Source organism: Cryptomeria japonica, chromosome 6 (assembly GCF_030272615.1).
Source record: "Cryptomeria japonica chromosome 6, Sugi_1.0, whole genome shotgun sequence".
NCBI classification, from domain to species: Eukaryota; Viridiplantae; Streptophyta; class Pinopsida; order Cupressales; family Cupressaceae; genus Cryptomeria; species Cryptomeria japonica.
This window is the reverse complement of record NC_081410.1, coordinates 114,311,547-114,334,256: the sequence shown is the minus strand read 5'-3', so window position 1 is coordinate 114,334,256 and position 22,710 is coordinate 114,311,547. Positions and strand designations below refer to the sequence as shown.

General features: G+C 39.2%; 1 protein-coding gene across 1 annotated transcript in view; it reads right to left on the bottom strand.

The window, feature by feature from the left end:
- Positions 1-22,710, bottom strand: part of LOC131030118 (beta-adaptin-like protein A) — a 163,548-nt gene that overhangs the window by 34,479 nt on the left and 106,359 nt on the right. The window contains exons 5-7 of the mRNA XM_057960804.2: positions 3,107-3,335; positions 2,826-2,992; positions 2,431-2,640 (exon numbers count right to left, since the gene is read on the bottom strand). Of these exons, the coding sequence (XP_057816787.1) occupies positions 2,431-2,640; positions 2,826-2,992; positions 3,107-3,335 (606 nt within the window). The remainder of the gene's footprint in view (positions 1-2,430; positions 2,641-2,825; positions 2,993-3,106; positions 3,336-22,710) is intronic.

Below are 22,710 nucleotides of genomic sequence, written 5' to 3'. Positions count from 1 at the left end.
GAGATGATGGCTATGGTGGCGAAGGGAGGACCATCTTATGTGCCACCAGGGGAGACGAAAATGAGGACCTCACTCTTTGATAAATGCTATTCCAAGATCAATATTTTGATGGAGAAGATGAAGGCATGTTGGGTGGCATCGGGGTGCAACATAGTTATGGATGGGTGGACGGACATTAGCCATCGTCCACTCATCAACATCATGGTCACATGTGTAGAGGGCCCATACTTCCTTAGAGCAGTTGATTGTATAGGGCATCGTAAAGATGCTGATTTCCAGTTTTAGGTCCTCAGGGAAGCTATTGAGGAGGTTGGGCCACAAAATGTGGTCCAAGTAGTGACAGATGCAGCCCATGTGTCTAGAACAGCAGGGAGACTCATTGAGGCAGCCTATAGACACATTTGGTGGACCCCATGTGTGCATGCCATGAACAATGCACTCAAGGACATGGGGAAGATTGATTGGATTAGAGGAGTGGTCACCGATGCGAGAGATGTGCAGATGTTTATCTACAACCACCACACTTCACATGCACTCTTCAGGACCTTCGCGAAGGAGTTCTTGAAACCAGTTGAGACCAGATATGCATCCTATTTCATTCTCTTGGAGAGAATGATTGAGTTGCAAGAGGCATTGCAACTCATGGTTATGACTAATGAGTGGAAAAGGTGGGTTGAGGCCAAGACAGAGCAGGGGAGAAGGGTGAAGGAGATAGTGAAGAGTGATGTGTTTTGGACTGATGCGAAATACATTGTCTCCATCATTCTCCAGTATTCCAGGTGATCAGATATGGGGATGGGGATGCACCTAACCTTGGAGAGGTGTATGAGTGCATTGACTCTATGCTTGACCAGATGAGGCTTGCTGTGTGAGTGAAGCACCCCTCTCTAGCATTCTACAATGAGCAAATTAGGCCTATCATTCAGCGTAGATGGGACAAGTTGAACACTCCTTTGCATATGGCTACCTTTGCCTTAAATCCTAAGTGGTACAAGGCTAGACAAGGGAGAGTGACACATATTCAGGATGATGAGGTGAAGGCAGGTTTCTTTATGTGCGTGGAGAAGATGTTTGATTCCAGAGATGCCGGCACAATTCGCATTAGGGGGGGACAATTTGCCACTCTTAGAGGTTATTGAGATGCGGCAAAGATGGATATAGTTGCATACTATTGTGTTGAAATCTTGAAACTTGTTTTATTGATTTCATCAATCACGTAGCTCATAAAAAATAGCTAATAACATCTAACAATATAATTTGACTTTCCTGCTTTTATAGTGAAAAATGGAATAAAAAAGGAATCAAGACAAAACGTCAAAGCCAAACAACACAAAAACGAGACTTTTTTTTATCTTTGTTGTACATCAACCTTTTTGTATAAATCAAATGGCAAGAAGGTGTCTAAAGGGGGAAACTCCTTCAAAGAGACCCTTGTCTAACAATGTAGAAAAGGAACCAAACTGATAGCTGATAGTTACAGTCTTTAGAACAATTCACAGAACGAGATTACAAATAGGTAAAGAAAGCAGAACAGTATGATAGAATAAAAATAGAGCCAACTGACATAAACCTAATGAAACGTGCAGCAAAGAATAAAGACTAAAGTAGAGAGTACACAATTAAAAGAAGAATCGCATAGTATGATAGAATAATAAATTGCATCTGAACAACTGATGTTGAACAATCTTTATTAGCATGGTTCAAAAAAATTACAAAGTTAAGGATGTGTGCTGGGCCACTAGCTCAATAAGGTTAAGCAAATGCACAGTGCCCTAGAACTAGTCATGCAAAATACATTTTGTTAGTCTGGATGAGAATGTATGCTGAACGAAATAAAAATTGCAAAAAAATCCAGCAAATGATGGAGGAAGAACAGCAGGTAATCATAAAGGATGAATTGCAACTTATAATAAAAGGGAATCATCTTTAATGATCAAGGAAAGCTGTTCAATTAGTCAGCAAAGAATTAAGCTGTCGTGCAAAGCCGAGGTCAAAATATTGTCTCTTTCACAATTAAGATCAAAGAAAGAGTATATTGAGCTGAACAAAACTAACTGCATAACTGCAAGTATGACGAACAGACAAATTAATCTACAGCCTCAAAATTGTCTTAATTTCAGTTTCCAACTAGCCAGAAAAATCTAAAGATCTAATTGACAACTTACAAATTGAAATCAAATCCAGAAATATATTATATTTGGTAAAAAGCTACACAAAAATAAATCATAGCAGAAGACAGTCAGAGTAATAACATGATGTTGAAACAGGTGTAAAGAGTTTGGCCAAAATTCGTAATCCATTACATAGTGCAATATACAAAATCAGAACAGAATAACAGAAGCAAGAAAGTAGTATATAATATAATAATATAACCACATGGGTGGACAGAATTTGTCCAAAAATGGATATCAGAATGACTCGTCTTCATACCTCTGCAGAGTCTTCTTCATCCCAGCTGTCAATCAGGCTTTCAAGAATATAAGGAGCATCAAGCATATCCTGAGAATACTCTCCTAGCATCCATACCAGCGCAGCTTTGGCCTTGGGCTCTTCAACATTTTTGCTGCTAACATTACCAACAACTGCTATACAGTCCTGACTCCACTGTGGATACTTCCTTAGCAGGTCCTTCACGAGTACCTGCATTGAACAATTCAAAAAGGAACATGGAATGACATAGGAGGCAGCCCAATTGAATAAAAGCAAACACTATTCGAAGATTAAAATAATATCAACATTCCAAATTGAATTTCAGCAAAGACTGAAGAACAACTGCTCTGTGGGATAATACTGGACAGAAAAACCATAATTCTACACCCACTGACCAGAGTTTCTGCAGTTACATAGTCCTTTTCCATCTCTAGGAACTGAAGCAGACGATCAACAATAGCATTGACATCATACTGCTGCAATGCAATTTTTCCAACTGCACGGATAGACTCTCTTGCAATGAGCACATCAACATTTGCAGCATACTCACTGAGCTCCGTTACTGACATTCAAACAAAGAGTTCAGAGCAAGTCCAAAAGCAAATAACAAAATAATGCAGGTATTGATCTAACTGAATTTGAAACCAAATTCCAGATACATACAGCCAGGCCTTACCAATCTCATATGTATTACTCTCATTTGCCACAGCTGTAAGCATCTCAAGTTTCAATTTCTTCACATATGATGGATCACTGTAGCGGCAATAGAAATGCTTATAATCTGATGAAAACAATATTGGAGCACGCATCACCAGTAGATGTAGATGGCTTAGCACAGCATATGACTGTTCTGAACTACCTGAACCCACCAAAGTAAGCAAAGGAGCTTTGATTCGTTCATATACCTGTTAAAAGGAAAGATGCGTCAAATAACCAATGCCCAAATATAACTTGCCAATGCATTTTTTCTATCTCCTTTGTAGGAATAACTTCCACATAAAATTGTAAAACAGGATAAGATCTCCAATTGTAATGAACTTCGGAAAGAGATGTAAAAGGAAGTGAAAACAAAACAAAATAGTAAATACATATTGCATACCTTATGCTTCAGTGACAGCAAGAATAAAATAAATGCATGAAAATTTTATCATTGCTTAAACACTTGCTAAAAAAAGTTGGAGAGTTGGTTAAAGGGTTCCACTCCATATTTATACGGAAGAATCTTGCAATGTTATGGGATTTTATTTAAAAGTAAACAGAACCAGAATTGTGACATACAAATCTCAAACATAATGAATAGCCATGTTTACTATGATTTTAATTTTTCTCCTGCAATCATGCTGAAGATTAGCTATTCTTCTTGGTGTACATGGGTTGTCTAGGTTTGGTTTACTTCTAAGCTTTGTTGTGAGATCAAAATCCAGGGGTGCCAAAGTTGAACAATATGTAATCTACAAATGGAAAGAAATCCCCATGTAGGCTTTAATAAGGGAAGTATCATACCAAAACAGACTAGAAAGATGTCTCTGAGCTCGCAACTGTTTTTTCATGTTTTGGAAGCCCAAACAGATGAATTTCAGGCTCCTTTTTGTGAAAAATTAGATAGTGTCAAGTTTCTTCAGTTGAAAATTCAGCTCATGTCAACATTGCAATGTATAACCATGACAGACTGATTTTCATTCATTTGAAGGGCCAAACTGATGACTACTGTACTGAAGCCTGGCAGATTGCTGTGAAGGGATGTAAGTATGTTGAATAACAATTTTATTACTTCTGCACTTCTCTCACTTATTTTTGTGATACCCGCTGACTAGTTTAATCACCCTTTGCCATCCCTTGAACCCAAGTTGAATGACATCTTGAACTCATGAATGATAATATGTATTGGGGAAACAATATCAAATCACCTTTGCATTATGGCCTGAAGAATACAATATTGCATCAACATGTGAATGCAACAGCCAATAATATGGCCAGGGGAAACAATAGTCAAATCTAGTTTTCATTTAGATTTGAATTAAAAAAGAGTACAATATTGCATCAACATGTGAATGCAACAGCCAATAATATGATATGAACCCCATGATGATAAAAAATAATCATCAAAAATTACAATTTCAGAAAAGTTACAATATTTTACATTTCTCTCTTCCCATTAAACATCCTGGTGATGTTTGGGGTCCTACTCCTCCATGTCGGTTGCAGTGTCGACTCTACCCTCAATCTACAATGTAATAACTCCTTAGGGAAATCCTTAACCATGATCTACTCCAATCCAGTGCCTCCCACTTTTACTTCTATTGCACCCTCCTCTACTTGTCTCTCAAATTTAACAATCTGATTTTCTATAAACATGGGTTCTCATCAAAGGCAATCCAATTGCTATATGGATCAATATTCCCCAAGAAAATTGCCTAATATCTAATCAAGCCCTCAAACTTTTTTGACAAAAGACAAAGGTTGTATTGCATGAAAACAAGATCATTGAGACAATTTTGTGTCAAACTATTGTTTTTTTCATGTGAACGAAAATAAATAAATTACAATTGCACTCACATTCAAAAGCACTACAAGGTTGGGGCAAAACTTGAAGGGCTAGGGCTAGCCTCTAAGATTTGGAATTTTTCTACCTCGATCTTCCCACCAAGCAACTGCAAAAGAAATAATTCACAAGTTTGCAAGTAAGCATTAATTGCACACATCAAAGATTTGTGAAGGTTGAAATTTTTTGTTACGTCGTGATTAGATGTTTCTTCCTCTAATAGCTAGTGCTGAAGCAAAGAGCCTTCTCCCAACTTGCTTGTATCTCTACAACTCTTCAATGACTAGGTCTTGACCTCAACATCAAGTGACATCTTCCAAATGCATGTAGAGAGGACCTCCATAACCTCTCTATTAACATCCCTAAAGACCTCTCAAAGTAAAAATTGGGGCTTCAAGTAGTATGCCAATGCATGAACGAGATGGTGGAATTGATTATTCCACCTCCTATCAATAATGTACCAAAAGGGTTGGAACTTTGTCAAATCTCCCTATTGTAGTGTAGGATGGCCTAATTGACCTTGTCCATGGCCTTATATAGATAGCCAATTTAATTTTTCTTCCCATCCACCACGCACCAAAATCCTGACTAAAGGCACCAACACCTACAAACAAAATAAAGTTGCAATTAAAAAAAATCTTGAAATATTAAACAATATCCAATAATTACTCTTTACAAATGTGAACGGACACAATTTACAATTTAAATGTAATTTTTAAGTTGCCTTGACAATCTCATTAGTGCTCTTCACAAAAACATCATGAAAAATTGTCTTCACAACCTTTTTCCATCTACCTTCTTGAATAGAAGAATTTATCCATACTTTGCTCATAAACATCTACTTCAATCGTTTTATCAAACTATGAATACAAGGTGATGGAGTCAATTGCACACCTTGTGGTACCCAGCAACAAAAATTGTTTGGGGGAAAAATCGGCAAACCTCAAGTATAAAATTTTTTGAAAAAATAAGGAAAAGATAGTGAAAAAATTGGATTAAGAAAAAATGGTATATTATTATTATATTGTTATTAATTTTGTATTATTATTTATAATATAATTGTAATACAACAATGGTATAATTATAATATATTATTGTATTATAATTATATTTATGATTATAATGGTATATTCATGGATACATGATCAATATTTATAAGAAAAAAAGAGGATAAATCTATGCCAGTGCTTTATGCACAAGAACTATCACCAAGATCGTAAGGAGATGTATGAAGTCGAGGGGAGCTGATCATTGCTCTATCTTTTTATCCACATGGAGAAGATAACTCACAGGATAAAATTCTAACAAATCATTGATCAGCAATAGGTGAGTCGGATTAAGAATATGAAAAGTTGGCTTAAAGAGTTTTGTGCATTACTGCTGATCAGCACTTTCTGTTCTATGATCTGGTAGAGAGAAATGAAGGTAAATGTGATTCAAGGATTAGCAAACAGCTTATAGGTTTCAATGAGAAAGTAGTGGACTAGAAGTTCGTTGGAGAAACGGAGAACTTCCTTGCAGTGGCAAGAAATTCAGAACAGCTAAGTTGCACATAGTACCATTCATCAAAGCCTAGATATCGATTTGATGGTGCATTGCAAATGCAGGCCGTACAAGACACTAATTTGGATTAAAAAAATGTAGTGGATCACCTGAAAATGCAATACAATCTAATGTCAAACTTGTAGTTCCAGAATCATTGAAAGCGCTGCTATTAAAATAACTAAACAGCTCTATGATTTGATAATTATCCTGCAATAAGACAGGAGTTGTTTGTAGCATTGAAAATCTGACAGAAAAAGTTGACAATATAGTCATCAAAATGCATAAGAAGCATGACACGTCAAGAAGGGTGATAGTCTTCAAGTCAAGGTGTCATGACCCACAAAGCGAACTTACATCTGCATGATCCAAGTAGGGCAGACGCAAGGAAGGAAAGGATATGTCATATGCGCATTACCTAGGGGATAAGTAATGAAGCAAATACATTAACTGTGGTTGTTAAAACAAATGAAATAATTAGGGCATCAGTTATGTGGGAAGTAAAGACACCACCTTTCAAAAGGGAGGCTCTTCCCCAAGGGACACATCAGTTCAAATGATGGAAGAGAATATCAGAATAGAGGAAGGCATTGATGAGAAAGGGATTAGTAGAGATTGGAGTCCAAAACAGCAGCTGTAAAGATCAGCAAGTCCATGATCATTTTCCAGATCAAGCATCAGCATTTAACTCCATAAACAAAGACTGCAGGCATCAAATAGGAGGGCAGCCTTTTAAGCAGGAAACTAACCATCAGACCCCTAACACCAAATTATAACAGACCTCAGATTATTTCAGTCCATATTACCAGCACTTTATGAACATACTAATTATTCTGTGGTATAATTATCGCTTACATATTATCTGCCAATCATTATTTGCATAGGTATACACTGATTATATATAATAAAGGCCACTTGAATGTATTCTTGCTGATGATAGAATGATAGAAATGTTTATTTGTCTGAAAACTACCCTCTAGGATGGGACTGGGGTGTAAGCAGTGAAGGATGCACTGGCATTGGTAAGATGCTGTTCTAGAACGGATCAAAGGGATCCCTAGAACCAGAGGGCACTCACAACCCCCACCCAATCCCACAAGATGGCAAGTGTGTTTTTGGGAGATAAGATGAGGATGGGAAAGGAAGATACAAGCTACCAAGGGAGAGGGCTGTGGTATACACCCTCTTAGGCTTGGTATAGAAAAGTGCTTCAGGCGGACCCTTCATGATCTTTCTCCTAACCTCAATATGTGCATGCTTATAAATAGGAAGAGCTATCTAAATTTTCAAAATATCTAGGTGTATGTTTGTATTTGTTGTTTCAATTTCGATTGCAGATTTCAGACCTTGGTTTGCACCTTTCAAGGACATTTATTGGTGAGTTGGCATTCTAATATTGCTTAATGACAAATGTGATTTTAGGGCAATAGAGTGAGGGGACATTACCATAGTATCAGAGCATCTTTCCTGCCATCCTATGAAAGATAGTGGATGCAAACCAGCCAAAGGGCTCTAAGGGCTTTAGAAAGAGAAAGAAAATGGACTGCATCTACCAACCATCCTACACCAAACAACATGGGTGAGCGTTTGAGCAATGAGTTGAGGGCCTTCATGGAGTGAACCGCTCAAACCACCCAAGCCCTCATGGATCAAGACGAGAGAAATGAAAGGACCAACCAGCTCCTCCTTCAAGACATTCAAAACATGAGCAGCAACAATGGAAGGGAAACCAATTCTAATCACTCCGAGAATAATAATATCACTCCAAGGGCATCCAATCCTAGGCCAACAAGACCACACTTCCTACCTGTTGGCGTGTTTTTTATGACTATGTCGAACACAGAATAAAGTTGCCTAACGATCACTTCACTCTCTCTTGATCAAAGTGCGATTGCATGCTAAGATTGCAAGAAGTTCAAACAATCGACTCCAAGGTTCCTTTATGCTACAGACGTGACTCAGTTGGCTAATGTGATTGTTGGTAATCCAAGGGGCCTTACGTATTCACTATTCTTTCACTTCTTTGTTGTGGCTAGAACTCCATCATCGGATATGGCAATTTTGCAATGCTGCTGCTTCGAACGGACTAAAATGAACTGAAAGTAAAAGTGAAAGGGTTTAGAAGGATCTAAATCTACTCCTAAGGGCAGTGATAACAATGAATAGTGCTCTAGTGGACAAATTCCAAATAAACCAAGCTTTGCTTCGCCAAGATCAACTACAACTCCGAAAGAACCAATGCAATCTTTTGGGGATGATGAAGGATTTTAATATTGAGAAAGTGCATTTGAATACCCAACACGGCGCAATCCAAACGACTGTCCACAACCGAACTTAGCACAAGTTTAGTGGCTCAGGCTAACTTTACACTACAACTTACAATCAGCAAGATGCAAAAGGTATGAACCATGGAAATTCATCAGACACCATTACATTCTCCATTGAAATCAAAGCAGTTTACTATTTCTAATCTAAGTGAGGAAGGTGAAACCATGCAAGCTTTGAAAAAATAACTTAAGTGGACACCCATCAGAGAACAATGTTTCACTGTTATTATCTCAAAACTTATCGCAACAATTTCATACAAGGCTCCCTCCTCACAAATGAGGGAGGTCACCCCTTTATATAGGCCTCAGGCCATGATTACATGCAAAACCCTAATTAGGGTTTCAACCTAGAAGATTCCCCACTCAAGATGCAACAAGGTGGGAATCAGCAATAAATACCCCATAAAGCCCATATACAATTCATTACAATCCTTCCAAAAATGGCACCCATGAAACATTGATTAACCATTACATTCAAAAGGTGCCCACTATGCAATGACTGTACCCTCATGCAAAAATCGCCCATGATGCCATAAATGCACCATCATCTCCTGAACGTGATGGTTGCATGCAAAAGGAATCTGCCATAATGCCATAAATGTGACAGCTGCATGCAAAGAGATGCTTCATTAATTCAACGTGCGTGGACTCCACTGCCACTTGGCGAGAAAACCTTGGAGAGAGAAAACTTCAGGAGAGAAGAATTTGATCCATGAAGAATTTTCTTAAAGTTTCTCGAACTTTCCTTGCTTTGGAGGGGAGATTTTTAATGATTTTCCACCATCTCCTATTTTTAAGGAATTTTCCACAAATTAGGGTTTCAAGTCCAAGAGAGAGAGAATTCTCCTACGAATCCAAATCTACCATCATTTTCAAATTCGGATGATCTTGATGCTCGAGAATGGATTTTTCAAATTTTTCCCTGGGGGGGAAATTTCTTGTTCAATTCATCCTTGATTTCTTCCTTGCCTTAGAAATTGTTTTTTCCACCTTCAATTCATCCCGACATGGAATTCATGTTGTGAAGGAATTCTCCTTTGGAAAGAAATTTGTTCCTTACCCCTGAGGAAGGAAATTCTTCATGCCTTGGCCAATTTTCATGATTTCCAAGAACCATGTCCTGAAGGAAGAAATTTCAAACACTTAGTCAATTTTTCACCTTTCCTAGAATTATGTCCTAAAGGAAGGAATTTCTGACACTTTAGCCAAATTTCACCTTTCCTGGAATTTCTTCTTCTTGGGCGCAATTCTTCCTTGAGGAAGGAATTTTTTGTGCTCTTTAAATTCATCATGTTTGCAGGGAGCTTTTCGACCAATTTTCACATCTCCTATTTTTTAGGAAATTTCCTAAAATTTAGGACCCGGGTCCAGGAGAGAGAATTCTCCCACGAGTCCAAATCTGCAAAAAAATTCGGATTCTAATAAAGATTTGGTGTCTAAAAGTGGAAATTTCAAAAAAAAATCTTGAGGGGATTTCTGCTTTTCATTCTTCCTTGACCCTTGGATTTTCATGCCTTGGACAAATTTTCAATTTTCAAGCTTAAGCATGGAATTCACCATGTCTTAGAATTTGGTCATTTTCCATGCCTCCAAGCACCCCTCAATTTGGCGCTTGCCATTAGTCTAGGGCGCTATTTCCATGTGCAGAGGAATTCATCAACTTTTGATTTCTCCATGACCCCTCTCTTTTGGCGCTTTGATCATGGCTTGGGCGAAATTTTGACTTTTTCTGAATCATCCATGACCCCTCCATTTTGGCACCCTACTGAGTGCTTGGGCAGAATTACACTGTGGAGGAGGAATTTCATCAAATGTTGAATCCTCCATGACCCCTCCATTTTGGCGCCCTACTGAGTGTTTGGGTGGAATTTCACTATGGAGGAGGAATTTGATGTTTTCTACCAATTCAAGACATGTATATATATGAAATATAACATTTAAGTATAAGTGGCATCTTCAATATGTCTTTTTCCTTTCTTATACTTTAAGTTATATTTCATATATGTATTGTCAGGATGTTTGAGATGTTGTTTATAACTAGGGTTATGTATGGGTTCGGATTGCCTTAAGGCAACATCTGAACCCCTTTACGTCCGGGCCCTATCCTAGGGTAACGTGACCCTAATATATGCCCAGCCCAATATCCACGCTATGCTAAATACACGCCACCTAATATATTGGTGCCAAAACTCAAGGAGGCCGACTTGCAATTAAGGAGTAAAGATGTGTATAAATAAGAGACATTTGCAAGTCAATATACACCAATTCATTCTGCAAGCAAATGCGAAAACAGCTCTGCTAATAAGGTGCGAATTCATAAGGGAGAAAGCGAAATCATCCAGACTTGTGCGAATTTGTTCAAGAGGACATAGGTGGTGCTGTACAAACTAGGAGAACTTAGAAAGAGCAAATCTGCTATACAAAAAGGATCAGATCTGACAGAGAAGCTAAGTATTGTACTTGTGATTTTAGAGGAGAATATATAATCTGACCTGTGGGTCTTTAATGCTGGGTTTTTCCTCCTTGGAGGTTTTCCCAGGGTATTTGTGTTTGTCTCTTGTTTACTTCATTTCTGAGTTTACTGAATTATGATTTACTAAAATGTTACAAATCTGATTAACAAACTAGGGCATAATTAAAAGACATAAATCTGATTACTAATCTAGGGCACAAAATTACATGAGTGGTTTCAAGTTCCTAGGAATCATAACGCAAATTCTGGATTTTGGAAGATCTTTCAAATTTTCAGACTTAGTCAAATTTCAGGCCATTTTCGAATCAGGATGACATTGGTGGATTGATGTGAATTTCCAGACTTGCATGATTTTGCATGCTTTCCACTGCTGGAATAGGAGTTCCAAACTTAACCATTTTTTTGATCCAACTTGTCTGCCTTCTGACTCTTTCGGATTTAGAAATGATCTTCAGGAGCATTTAGTCTTCAGCGTCTTCAGGGATGTTCAGTTTTTCGGTGTTTTCCTATGAAGAACCTGCCAAAAATAGATTTTCTCAAATAGTAAGTGTTTCAAAATGGCAAGGTTTGGGCAAAATAGGTCAGGAAAGCACTTACTAAAAATAGAAATTACTAAAAATAGTAAGTTTGATTTTTGGCAGTGAAACTTACTAAAAATATTAAGTTCTCAGAATTCGCTCAAATTTTACTGGGAGGTTCCTTGAAGGGTCTTGATTTCAGTTCTGCATTCAGTTTTTCCAAAACCCTAAAAGAAACCCCTAAAATCTAGGACTAAAGACAAAAACCCTAAAATTGACAAAACGAGCCCTAGACTTCATCAAATTTGCTCAAACGAAAAGCAAACTTAATCAATATTCCCCCAAACACTTGCAAAGCAGAGAGACTGACGATACTGTTGTGACAAGAACCAAGAACGAAGCCAAAAGACCGGAAAGGCCTAAAAATTAGGGGGTCTCCATTTGCAATGGGGCGATGTGTGGAAACATCACAACACTACCTAGGGAAGAAAATGTGGAAGAAGAAGAAGCAAGCGAATCACACAGAGATAATGTTGACGAGATTGTGAAAGCATATCATAGACTCGATCCAAAATTTAGGAGAAGTGTTTCCTTTAAAGATTACTGCAGTGCCAAAATGAGAGCTGCCCCTAATAAGAAAAGGAAAAGACATCATGATAAAGACCTAAAGGGGAGAGTGAGCAAGATGACCCAACCTAGTTTTGATGGATCCAGGATATTCATAGCACACTCTTGGGTCCAAAAATTGGACAGTTATCTTTCACTAAGCCATATGACAAAGGAGAATGCTATCAAATTTGTTGTGTTACACTTGATAGGAATAGCCCATGATTGGTGGCATCATGGCCTTGTTACCCAAGGTCATCACCTATGATGAATTTACAAAGAAAATCATCAAAAGGTTTGATCAAAAGCACCCAGAATGGTATTTCAAAGATCTGACACAACTTAAATAGCAAGGAACAGTGGAGGAGCTTGCCACCGAATTCCAAAAGTTGGCTGTCATGGTACCAAAAATTTCTCAAAGGAGGCTCACCTATTTAATTATGGAAGGATTGAAAGAATCAATAAGAAATATAGTAAGTGCCTTAGATCCAACCAACCTAGAAGAGGCAGTCCAAACAGCAATGAAGTTTGAAGGTAACCCATCGAAGGACAGTCCCAAAAGCTTTAACACACATTCCAAGTAACCTCCTAAAGATGAAAGGCCTAAGAGGGAGCTTCAAGGACAACCATGTCGTCATTGTAATGAGAAGTGGGAACGAGGACATGTATGTAAACAATGGGAAGAACTAGGAAGGAAGAATTTGTGTTTCAAGTGCAAGGAACCATGGGAATGTGGACACATATACAAAAGGGGAGGCCGAGCCCATATGATAGAGGCGACCACCAACAAGGAAATTGAAGATGGCCCTAGCAAGAAAGCAAGAAAAAAAGATGAAGAATGTGACACCATTTCTCAAACTTCCAAGCATCATTCATTCTGAATGAAAAGCACCCTAAAGGGGCAAAAAGTTATCACTCTCGTGGATAGTGGGGCATCCCACAACTTTATTGACAAGAAACTAGTTGCAAAAATGAAGTTGGGAACCAAGAACTTTAAAGGATTTACAACAGCCACTGCTACAAGAGACATGGTCCAATGTACTAACTACTAAGTTAGTTCCCTAACTAGAAATGACTTTAGGAAAACACCCCATTAAGGAAGATTTTTATGTGGTACCTCTAGTTGCTGATGTAATAAACCTGACCATTTTCTTTTAGAACCAAGGACAAGAAGTCACTTTGAAAGGATAACCTAATGGATCCTCAAATGGAAAGGATCTTTAAACACGAGCAAGGGGAGTGGGTTGCAGAATGTATGATCCTTAACTAAATCTCCACACATGGTCAGTCAATTCACATTGACATCCAACCAATTTTGAGAAAACATTAGGTCTTTGATGACATTCCCCTAGGACTACCCTAAAAAGAGGGTTTGAGCACACCATAGAATTAGAAGATGGGGCAAAACCTATAATCACCACCCCTCTACTGACACCTTCACAAATTCAAGGAAGAGATTGAAAGAACCATTAAGGAACTACTAGAAATGGGACATATTCGACCAAGTTCCAGTCCCTTCGCATCATCTCTAGTACTAGTGAAGAAAAGGGATGGTACCATGAGAATGTGTATTGACTATAGAGCTTTAAACAAGAAAACAATCAAAAACTATTATCCTATACCCAAAATTGATGAGTTAATTGATGAATTGCATAGAGCCAAATACTTCTCCAAAATTGATTTGTGTTCCAGTTATCATCAAAATAAGGATGAGAAAAGAAGACATTCTAAAAAACGCTTTCCGATGTCATTATGGACATTTTGAGTTCTTAGTCCTACCTTTTGTGCTAACTAATGCAACAGCAACATTTCAATCATGTATGAATCATATTTTCTGGAAGCAACTAAGAAGGTTTTTACTCATTTTTTGATGATATTCGTATCTACAGCAGGACGTGGGAAGAACATCTCAAGCACATTGAGGAAGTCCTAAAAATCTTGGAGCAAGAATCTTTGTATGCCAAATCTTCAAAATGTGAGTTTGGTTTAGAAGAAATCCTCTACCTTGGCAACAAGATCAATGCCCAAGGGGTGAGTGTAGATGAAGAGAAGATTAAAGCCATCAAGGAATGGCCAAAACCCTAATGCAACTAAGGGGTTTTGTGGGGCTATGCAATTCCAATAGACGCTTTGTAAAAGTATTCTCCAAAATTGCCACCCCACTCACAGATTTGACCAGGAAGGGGGCTTTTGCATGGAGTGATGTATCTCAACAAGCTTTTGAAAGGCTAAAGGAAGTAATGAGTTCATGTCCTATTTCAGCTATTCTTGATTTCTCCTTTCCCTTTGAGTTGCAATGTGATGTGTCCGGGGAAGGAATTGGAGTCGTACTTATGCAAAATAAGTGCCCCATTGCATTTGAAAGTTGCAAGCTCACCGAAGTTGAAAGACACTATTCAATTTATGATAAAGAGATGCTAGCTATCATGCACACCCTAGCAAAGTTTAGGCAATATTTGGTTTGAGGAATATTCCATGTCAAAACCAATCACAATAGCTTGAGGTACTTTATGAATCAAAGGGACCTAAATGACAGACAGCAAAAGTGGGTAAGCAATATACAAGCTTATGATTTTGATATTGAGTATATGAAAAGAACAAATAATGTTGTAGCAACTGCCTTATCCAGACGACCCTATTTAAACGCTCTAACGAGCATAGCGGCAAATTGGAAGAATGACATCATTGCCGAATATGTCCAAAGATTCGTAAGCTAATGATATCTCGGAAGGACATTTATCCAATGAAGAATGCAAAGTAGTAAAAGAGCTCATCCTACATAAAAATAGGATATTCCTTGTGCCCAACTCAAAAAATGAAGGAGAAAATCCTTAAGGAGTACCATGACAATCCCTTGGCAAGGCATCAAGGGTATTATAAAACTTACAAATAGCTGCGGGAGAGATACTCATGGAAGGGCCTCAAGAAAGATGTCCTTAAGTATGTACAAGAAATTAGAATACATGACCTATCAAAGAAACAAAACGGAGCAAAGCCATCCTGTGATGTCTCCAAACAAGGTTCCGTCTAGTGGGGCCATCCATATGACAATGATCTCCGTAAAAACTAAAGCAGCGATCTCCAATATGCAGTGATGATATTTGATATGAGCAGCAGTGACACTTAAATAAGGAGAACAGAAACTCATATGTTTAAAGATGGAAACAACTACAAAGTATATGACAGACGACTACAAAGGCCAATTTAAATATATCATAAAGAGACTAACCATAGGTGATCTGATTGGAGTAAAGTCTTACAGCCAACTTCAAGATGATATAGCTGACTTCAAGATGGGCGAGTTAGACAAAGAAGCAATGTAAGTTATATCATGCATTTGGTTGAGGATGAAATATTCTAGGAGTGACAACAAAAGCAAGCAATTGAACAAAGCAGAGAACAACATGCTGCAGACCTTATAGAGCAAAACAGACTCATCAGAATGTTACATAATAAGCAATGTTTGACTTCAATTTGTATTAAAAACGCAGATTAACACTAGCAAAGAAGAGTGTATTTATGAAGCGCTTTGTCTATTAAAGGCAAACAACCATTACACGTGACATTTATTGGTGAGTTGACATTCGAATATTGCTTAATGACAAATTTGATTTTAAGGCAATACAGCGAGGGGACATTACACAAGGATAGCTACCTACAGTGATAAAGAGACAATGAATCATTCATAAACTCAAAGAATATTGTCAAACATGATGAAGAGGAAGGTTATAACATAATAATGCTTCAATGTACAAGGCTAAAAATCAAATAAGGAAGATCATGTGCGACTGTCATAGAGATGAAAGACAGAATACACTCCATATGGGTTGGTGCCTAAAAATCACTGAAGAGGGGATAGAGGAGATTGGTATCTCCTATGGGTTGGTGCCTGTGAATTTTGTAAGACAAGTTTTATAAGCAATATTTTGTTGTGGTTTTCTCCCATGAGGGTTTCCACGTAAAATCATGTCTCTCTCATGTGTTCCTCTTGTATTGCATAATTGCTAAATTTTGTGTGGTTGCTATTGTTGTGGTTGTTTATAGTTGAAAAAGTTAAAATAGACTTGTACTGACTCGCACACCCCCCCCCGCCCTTCAGTACAAGCATGCGTGCGTCTTTAAAGCTTGTATCATAATGGCCTCTGAAGCTGTAGATACTTTTTCTAGATATTTAAAAGTAAACGAATGGTTATAGGGGAAAAATGCAGTGAACCACGGGGACGCGTCCCCCCCATTTTTGGGCGCGTCCCCCCGTTAGAGACGTCTCGGGGACGCGGGGACGGGGACGCGACATCCCCCGCCGTCCCGCCACCGCCACCCAAACTCGGCCGGGACGGGGAGACGTCCCCGACGCGGAGACGTCTGGGCGTCTCCGTGGGAGACGCCTGGGCATCTCCCTGTCCCTCAAGAGACGTCCAGGCGTCTCTCGAGGGACGGGGGGACGCCCAGGCGTCTCCCGCGTTCCCACGGGATTAAAAGCGCATTTTTCATTTTTTTTTAAAGTTTTTATGACATGTGCTTTTTGGGGGGGGTTAAGGGGTAACCCTAATTGGACGTGGGCCCCACCCTACCCCCCAAAACAACACAAAAACATGTTTAGTTTGGATTTCACTCTCATTATGCAAAACTGATTTTTTTTCCAGCAGCTTGAAGAGGAGGAACAGCTTGAAGAAGATTGATTGAAGGGGTGAGAAAAGTGACTACAAGCGTGATAGGAGCTAGAAGAAGCAAGAAGAAGAGGAAGAAGAAGATTCTTCTACATTTTGGAGAGATTTTTCAAGCACAAGGTAGGGTTTTTCAACTTCTTCTTGTTTTTTTTTTGTTTTACTTTCTGATTTTCATTGTTCTATGTCATTTTTGGTTTTTTTAATTTTTTTTCCCTATTCATCTTAAGACTCAAAATGAGATTTGATGTTGAATCTTGAGGGCAAAATGATTCATCATTTTGCCCTCAAGATTCAACATCAAATCTCATTTTGAGATGAATAGGAAAAAAATTTAAAAATATATTGTTAAACAAAGCTGATTTTATTTTTATTTTTATTTTTATTTTGTGAAATGCAGTGTCAATTTGAAAATTTCACAATGAGCTCCCAAGGCACGAGTGAAGATAACATGGAAATCCATTCTCATAGTGAGAATGATTCAGAATTTGAACCTGAAAATGAGGGGGGTGACCATGGGGCTGATCCTGAAGCCCAATCTAGTTCTATGGCAAGTGCAGCAGCTAGTACAGGTTGCCCTTCAGAGTTGTTGGCACCATATGCTAGGGGTCATTTTGATCCTAAGTCTCCTCTAAAACAGTTTGCTTCACAAATATCAGTACAAGGCACTGCATCACATTCAAGTGGGGGAACAAGGAAGTGGAAGTGCAATATTTGTGACAGAGAATGGTTCGGTAGCATTAGCAGGGTGAATGCACACTTTCTATTTTGGAGAGGAAAAGGCGTGAAACATTGTAAGTTTTTGGAGGAACCCAAAAATATACATTACAGAATTGAGTTTAACAGGCTTTGGGGGGTTCCAGATGACACAAATATTTCAATGCCTACTACTTTGTCTGCTAGGGCATCACTTCACGACAGCCAGAATGTGCCAGTGCCACATACTTATCATGCTTCGCAGGCGGGAGGAATGATGTTTGGATCTCCATCTACTTCCACTTCTACTGCTGCCAGGGCTGGGAAACGTAAGTTGCATACACCACAGAGCAACCCCATTGCTGATATGTTTAATGTGCAGCTGAGAGATGAGATAGATGAATCCATTGGCAATTTCTTCTTTGCCAATGGCATTCCATTTCATGTTTCACGGTCTCCTTATTATAGGAAGATGATAGATATGGTGGCCAAGGGAGGACCATCTTATGTGCCACCAGGGGAGACGAAAATGAGGACCTCGATCTTGGATAAAAGCTATTCCAAGATCAATATTTTGATGGAGAAGATGAAGGCATGTTGGGTGGCATCGGGGTGCAGCATAGTTATGGATGGGTGGACGAACATTAGCCATCGTCCACTCATCAACGTCATGGTCACATGTGCAGAGGGCCCATACTTCCTTAGAGCAGTTGATTGTACAGGGCATCGTAAAGATGCTGATTTCCAGTTTCAGGTCCTCAGGGAGGCTATTGAGGAGGTTGGGCCACAAAATGTGGTCCAAGTAGTGACAGATGCAGCCTATGTGTGTAGAGCAGCAGGGAGACTCGTTGAGGCAGCCTATAGACACATTTGGTGGACCCCATGTTGTGTGCATGCCATGAACAATGCACTCAAGGACATGGGGAAGATTGACTGGATTAGAGGAGTGGTCACCGATGCGAGAGATGTGCAGATGTTTATCTGCAACCACCACATTTCACATGCACTCTTCAGGACCTTCGCGAAGAAGGAGTTCTTGAAACCAGTTGAGACTAGATATGCATCCTATTTCATTCTCTTGGAGAGAATGATTGAGTTGCAAGAGGCATTGCAACTCATGGTTATGACTAATGAGTGGAATAGGTGGGCTGAGGCCAAGACAGAGCAGGGGAGAAGGGTGAAGGAGATAGTGAAGAGTGATGTGTTTTGGACTGATGCGAAATACATTGTCTCCATCATTTCTCCAGTATTCCAGGTGATCAGATATGGGGATGGGGATGCACCTAACCTTGGAGAGGTGTATGAGTGCATTGACTCTATGCTTGGCCAGATGAGGGCTGCTGTGCGAGTGAAGGACCCCTCTCTAGCATTCTACAATGAGAAAATCCGGCCTATCATTCAGAGTAGATGGGACAAGTTGAACACTCCTTTGCATATGGCTGCCTTTGCCTTGAATCCTAAGTGGTACAAGGCTAGACCGGGTAGAACGACACCGATTGAGGATGATGAGGTGAAGGCAGGTTTCTTTAGGTGCATAGAGAAGATGTTTGATTCCAGAGATGCCGGCACAATGCGCACTAAGTGGGGAAGATTTGCCACTCTTAGAGGTTATTCAGATGCAGCAAAGATGGATATAGACATTATGGCACAGGAGGACCCATTTTCGTGGTGGAAATGTCATGGCCCGAAATCTTTGACCACCACTCTAGCCATCCGTCTGCTATCCCAGGTTTCCAGTTCTTCAGCTGCTGAGAGGAACTGGTCTACATATAGCTTCATCCACTCTCTTAAGAGGAACAGACTTACCTCTAAGAGAGCAGAGAAGCTTGTGGCTGTACACAGTGCTTTGCGTCTCATTGACCGCAAGACACTTATGTACAAGGAGAGTCCAGCGGCACGATGGGATGTAGAGCCAGAGGAGCCTTCACAGATTGATGAGGATGATCCTACCACTTCAGATGCAGGGCTAGTTGGTGTGAGCTTGAGGGACCTTGATCCTCAGGAGTCCAGCAGTTCCAGTGAGGAGGAGTTTGCAGATGATTAGAGGCCTCCATTAGCTACAGTTTGAGTTTTCACTTTTCAGTTTTGTCATTTTGTATTTGACTCGTCTCTTTTGTAATGCTATTGCTACACGTATTTGTATTTGGCTACTCATTGTAATGATGAATCATGTAATCATCTTTATTATTATAGACTTTGCAATGGCATCAGATATTCATATTTTTCGTTTTCCTTTTTCGATATTCATATGATAGAAATGAGAAATCTCCAATTTGACAATTTCATTTGTCAAATTTTATTTACTTTTAGTTTTAGCAATTAGCAATTAGTTATGTATCACTAATCTAAGTAATCTTGGTATTTCCTATAGTTTCATTTGAAATCTAATTCTTATACTGTTATACTGTTATACATCTTTTCAAAACTAGTTTTTCAAGTACTATATGTATATATATGAGCACCACCACCCCGCCACCCCCCCGCCGCCGTCCCCCCCGCCGTCCCCAAATTTAGGTCCTTGGTCCCCCCGTCCCCGAGACGCGTCCCCCTTGTCCCCCCGTCCCCCTGTCCCGAACGCCCGTGGAACACTGGAAAAATGTTCTATAGGAAAAACATGTGCTGGTGAGAACTGAAGAATAAATGTAGGAAAACTTATAGAACCATGTTCAGAAAACAAGAAAAAAATGACCGAAGACACCTTTGAAAATTAATCAATAAAATGAAAAACATGTAAAAATGTGTGATTCTCATTCACCATTTCCAGTGGCTATGTTTTAAGATATATCCCAATAGTATTTGAAATAATCAGAAGGGTAAGGTAGCAAACAAACAAATGCTTATATGGAAAAACATTCCATGGGACTTTCAAGGTTTTGGGATGATAAATGACCACAAAAAATGCATCCTTGACCTAGAAATTAAAACTTGAGAGCTTCAGTTTGCCAAAACTATTCCAGAGAATAAATCTGCAACTTACACATCTAAGGGTTTAAATGCTTGGTATCACCATTTGATTTTCTTTCTAAGAATGTCATTTTGTTGCCAAATCTGTTTGTACAACATTAACATCATTAAAAAAACATTTGATTGGATAAAAATATTGCAATTCTTCAGCAGTTCACATTAATTTTGCAAAGGACTCTTCATAAGTATACAATATTGTTGCATTTATTTCAAAAAGCATTTATAAACCTAAAAAGACTATTACTAATTTTTATGTTGTCTCCCTTTTGCTAGGTTCTATTCCTATTTTTCTAAAAGAAAATGGCTACAACAATTAGAACTAGTGGCAGAAAAAGGGATCCTTGCTGGAAACATTGGACATTGGGTGCACTACAAGGAGAGGTTATTTGTATCCATTGCACTAAGCCTATGACCTAAGATACCGGATTCATGGGTTTTGGGGCCCAAATGCAAACCGGGTCCGCATTGGGTTCTCATAAGGTTCACCATTTCCCTGTGGATTCGCCTTAGCGAACCCACGGAGAACCCACAAGGAAAATGGTGAACCCTGTGAGGACCCGAATGAACCCAGGCACGGACCTGAGCGAACCCACTGGCTGGGCAGGTCAAGTCACTAAAGAGTCCCTGTGAGGACCCGAATGAACCCAGGCGCGGACCTGAGCGAACCCAGTGGCTGGGCGGGTCAAGTCACTAAAGAGTCACAGGACCCGAATGAACCCAGGCGTGGACCTGAGCGAACCCACTGGCTGGGCGGGTCAAGTCACTAAAGAGTCTCTTTAGTGACTTGACCCGCCCAGCCAGTGGGTTCGCTCAGGTCCACGCCTGGGTTCATTCGGGTCCTCACAGGGTTCACCATTTTCCCTGTGGATTCGCCTTAGCGAACACAGAGAGAACCCACAAGGAAAATGGCGAACCCTATGAGGACCCGAATGAACCCAGGCGCGGACCTGAGCGAACCCACTAGCTGGGCGGGTCAAGTCACTAAAAAGTGACTTTTTTAGATTAAAAAAGTACTTTTTCTTTTGCCTTTTTTTGCCTTTTTTTTTGGATGCAACTATTGATGATCTAGTTAGAGTCACTTTAAATGATGATGATGAGATACCTACAGTTGATGGAGCTAGTGGGAGTGGCACTTGTTTGGGTTCAAATGATTTTGAATTTCAACTCGGAGCAAATGATGATGATCTTGATCTAGATCCTTTTGATGATTGATGAACATTGAACTTTGAAGATAGAAGACAATTATTATTTTTGATTGTCAATTTTGTAATTGTAATGATTTTCATTCGAGTCATGAACCTGGACATATATGAATCTATGAAACATTGATATATATTTTAAGGCATATGAGTATATTACATAATATGATATTATTGAAATTCTGAACTATCAATTGAAATGGCATTTGGCATTGATCAATGATGAAGTAGCATACAATTAAATGCGTTTAGATTTGTAATTTTGCATATTTCTTTAAATTTTTGCATATAATATGTATATAATATATATATATATGGACAAACCCAACCACGAACCCAAAAGGCAAAAAAAATTTCCCCGAACCCACGAATCCGATCCCGAACCCAAACCGGTAACTTAGCCCATGACAGATGGCATAAATCAACTCAACTATCACCTTACACAGATACCTTGTTGAGATGTTACACCATGTAACGATTGTAGTTGTACTAAAAAGGTTGAGAGAGAGATGAGAGCAATGCTTGCAGCATATGACCCAAGGAAGGCAGATAAAACGAGAATAGAGACAATGACAACCCGAATGGCAGATTTCAATTCTATAGGGTCACAAGGAAATATGGGCACCCCCTCTTCCATTAGGCTACGCATATGAGGATCAGGAAGTGTGGGCAGCCCTATGTCTAACTTTCCCGTTCCCTGTAACACTCTTGGTGCACAACCTAGATTGCAAGGTACTGTATGGAATAAA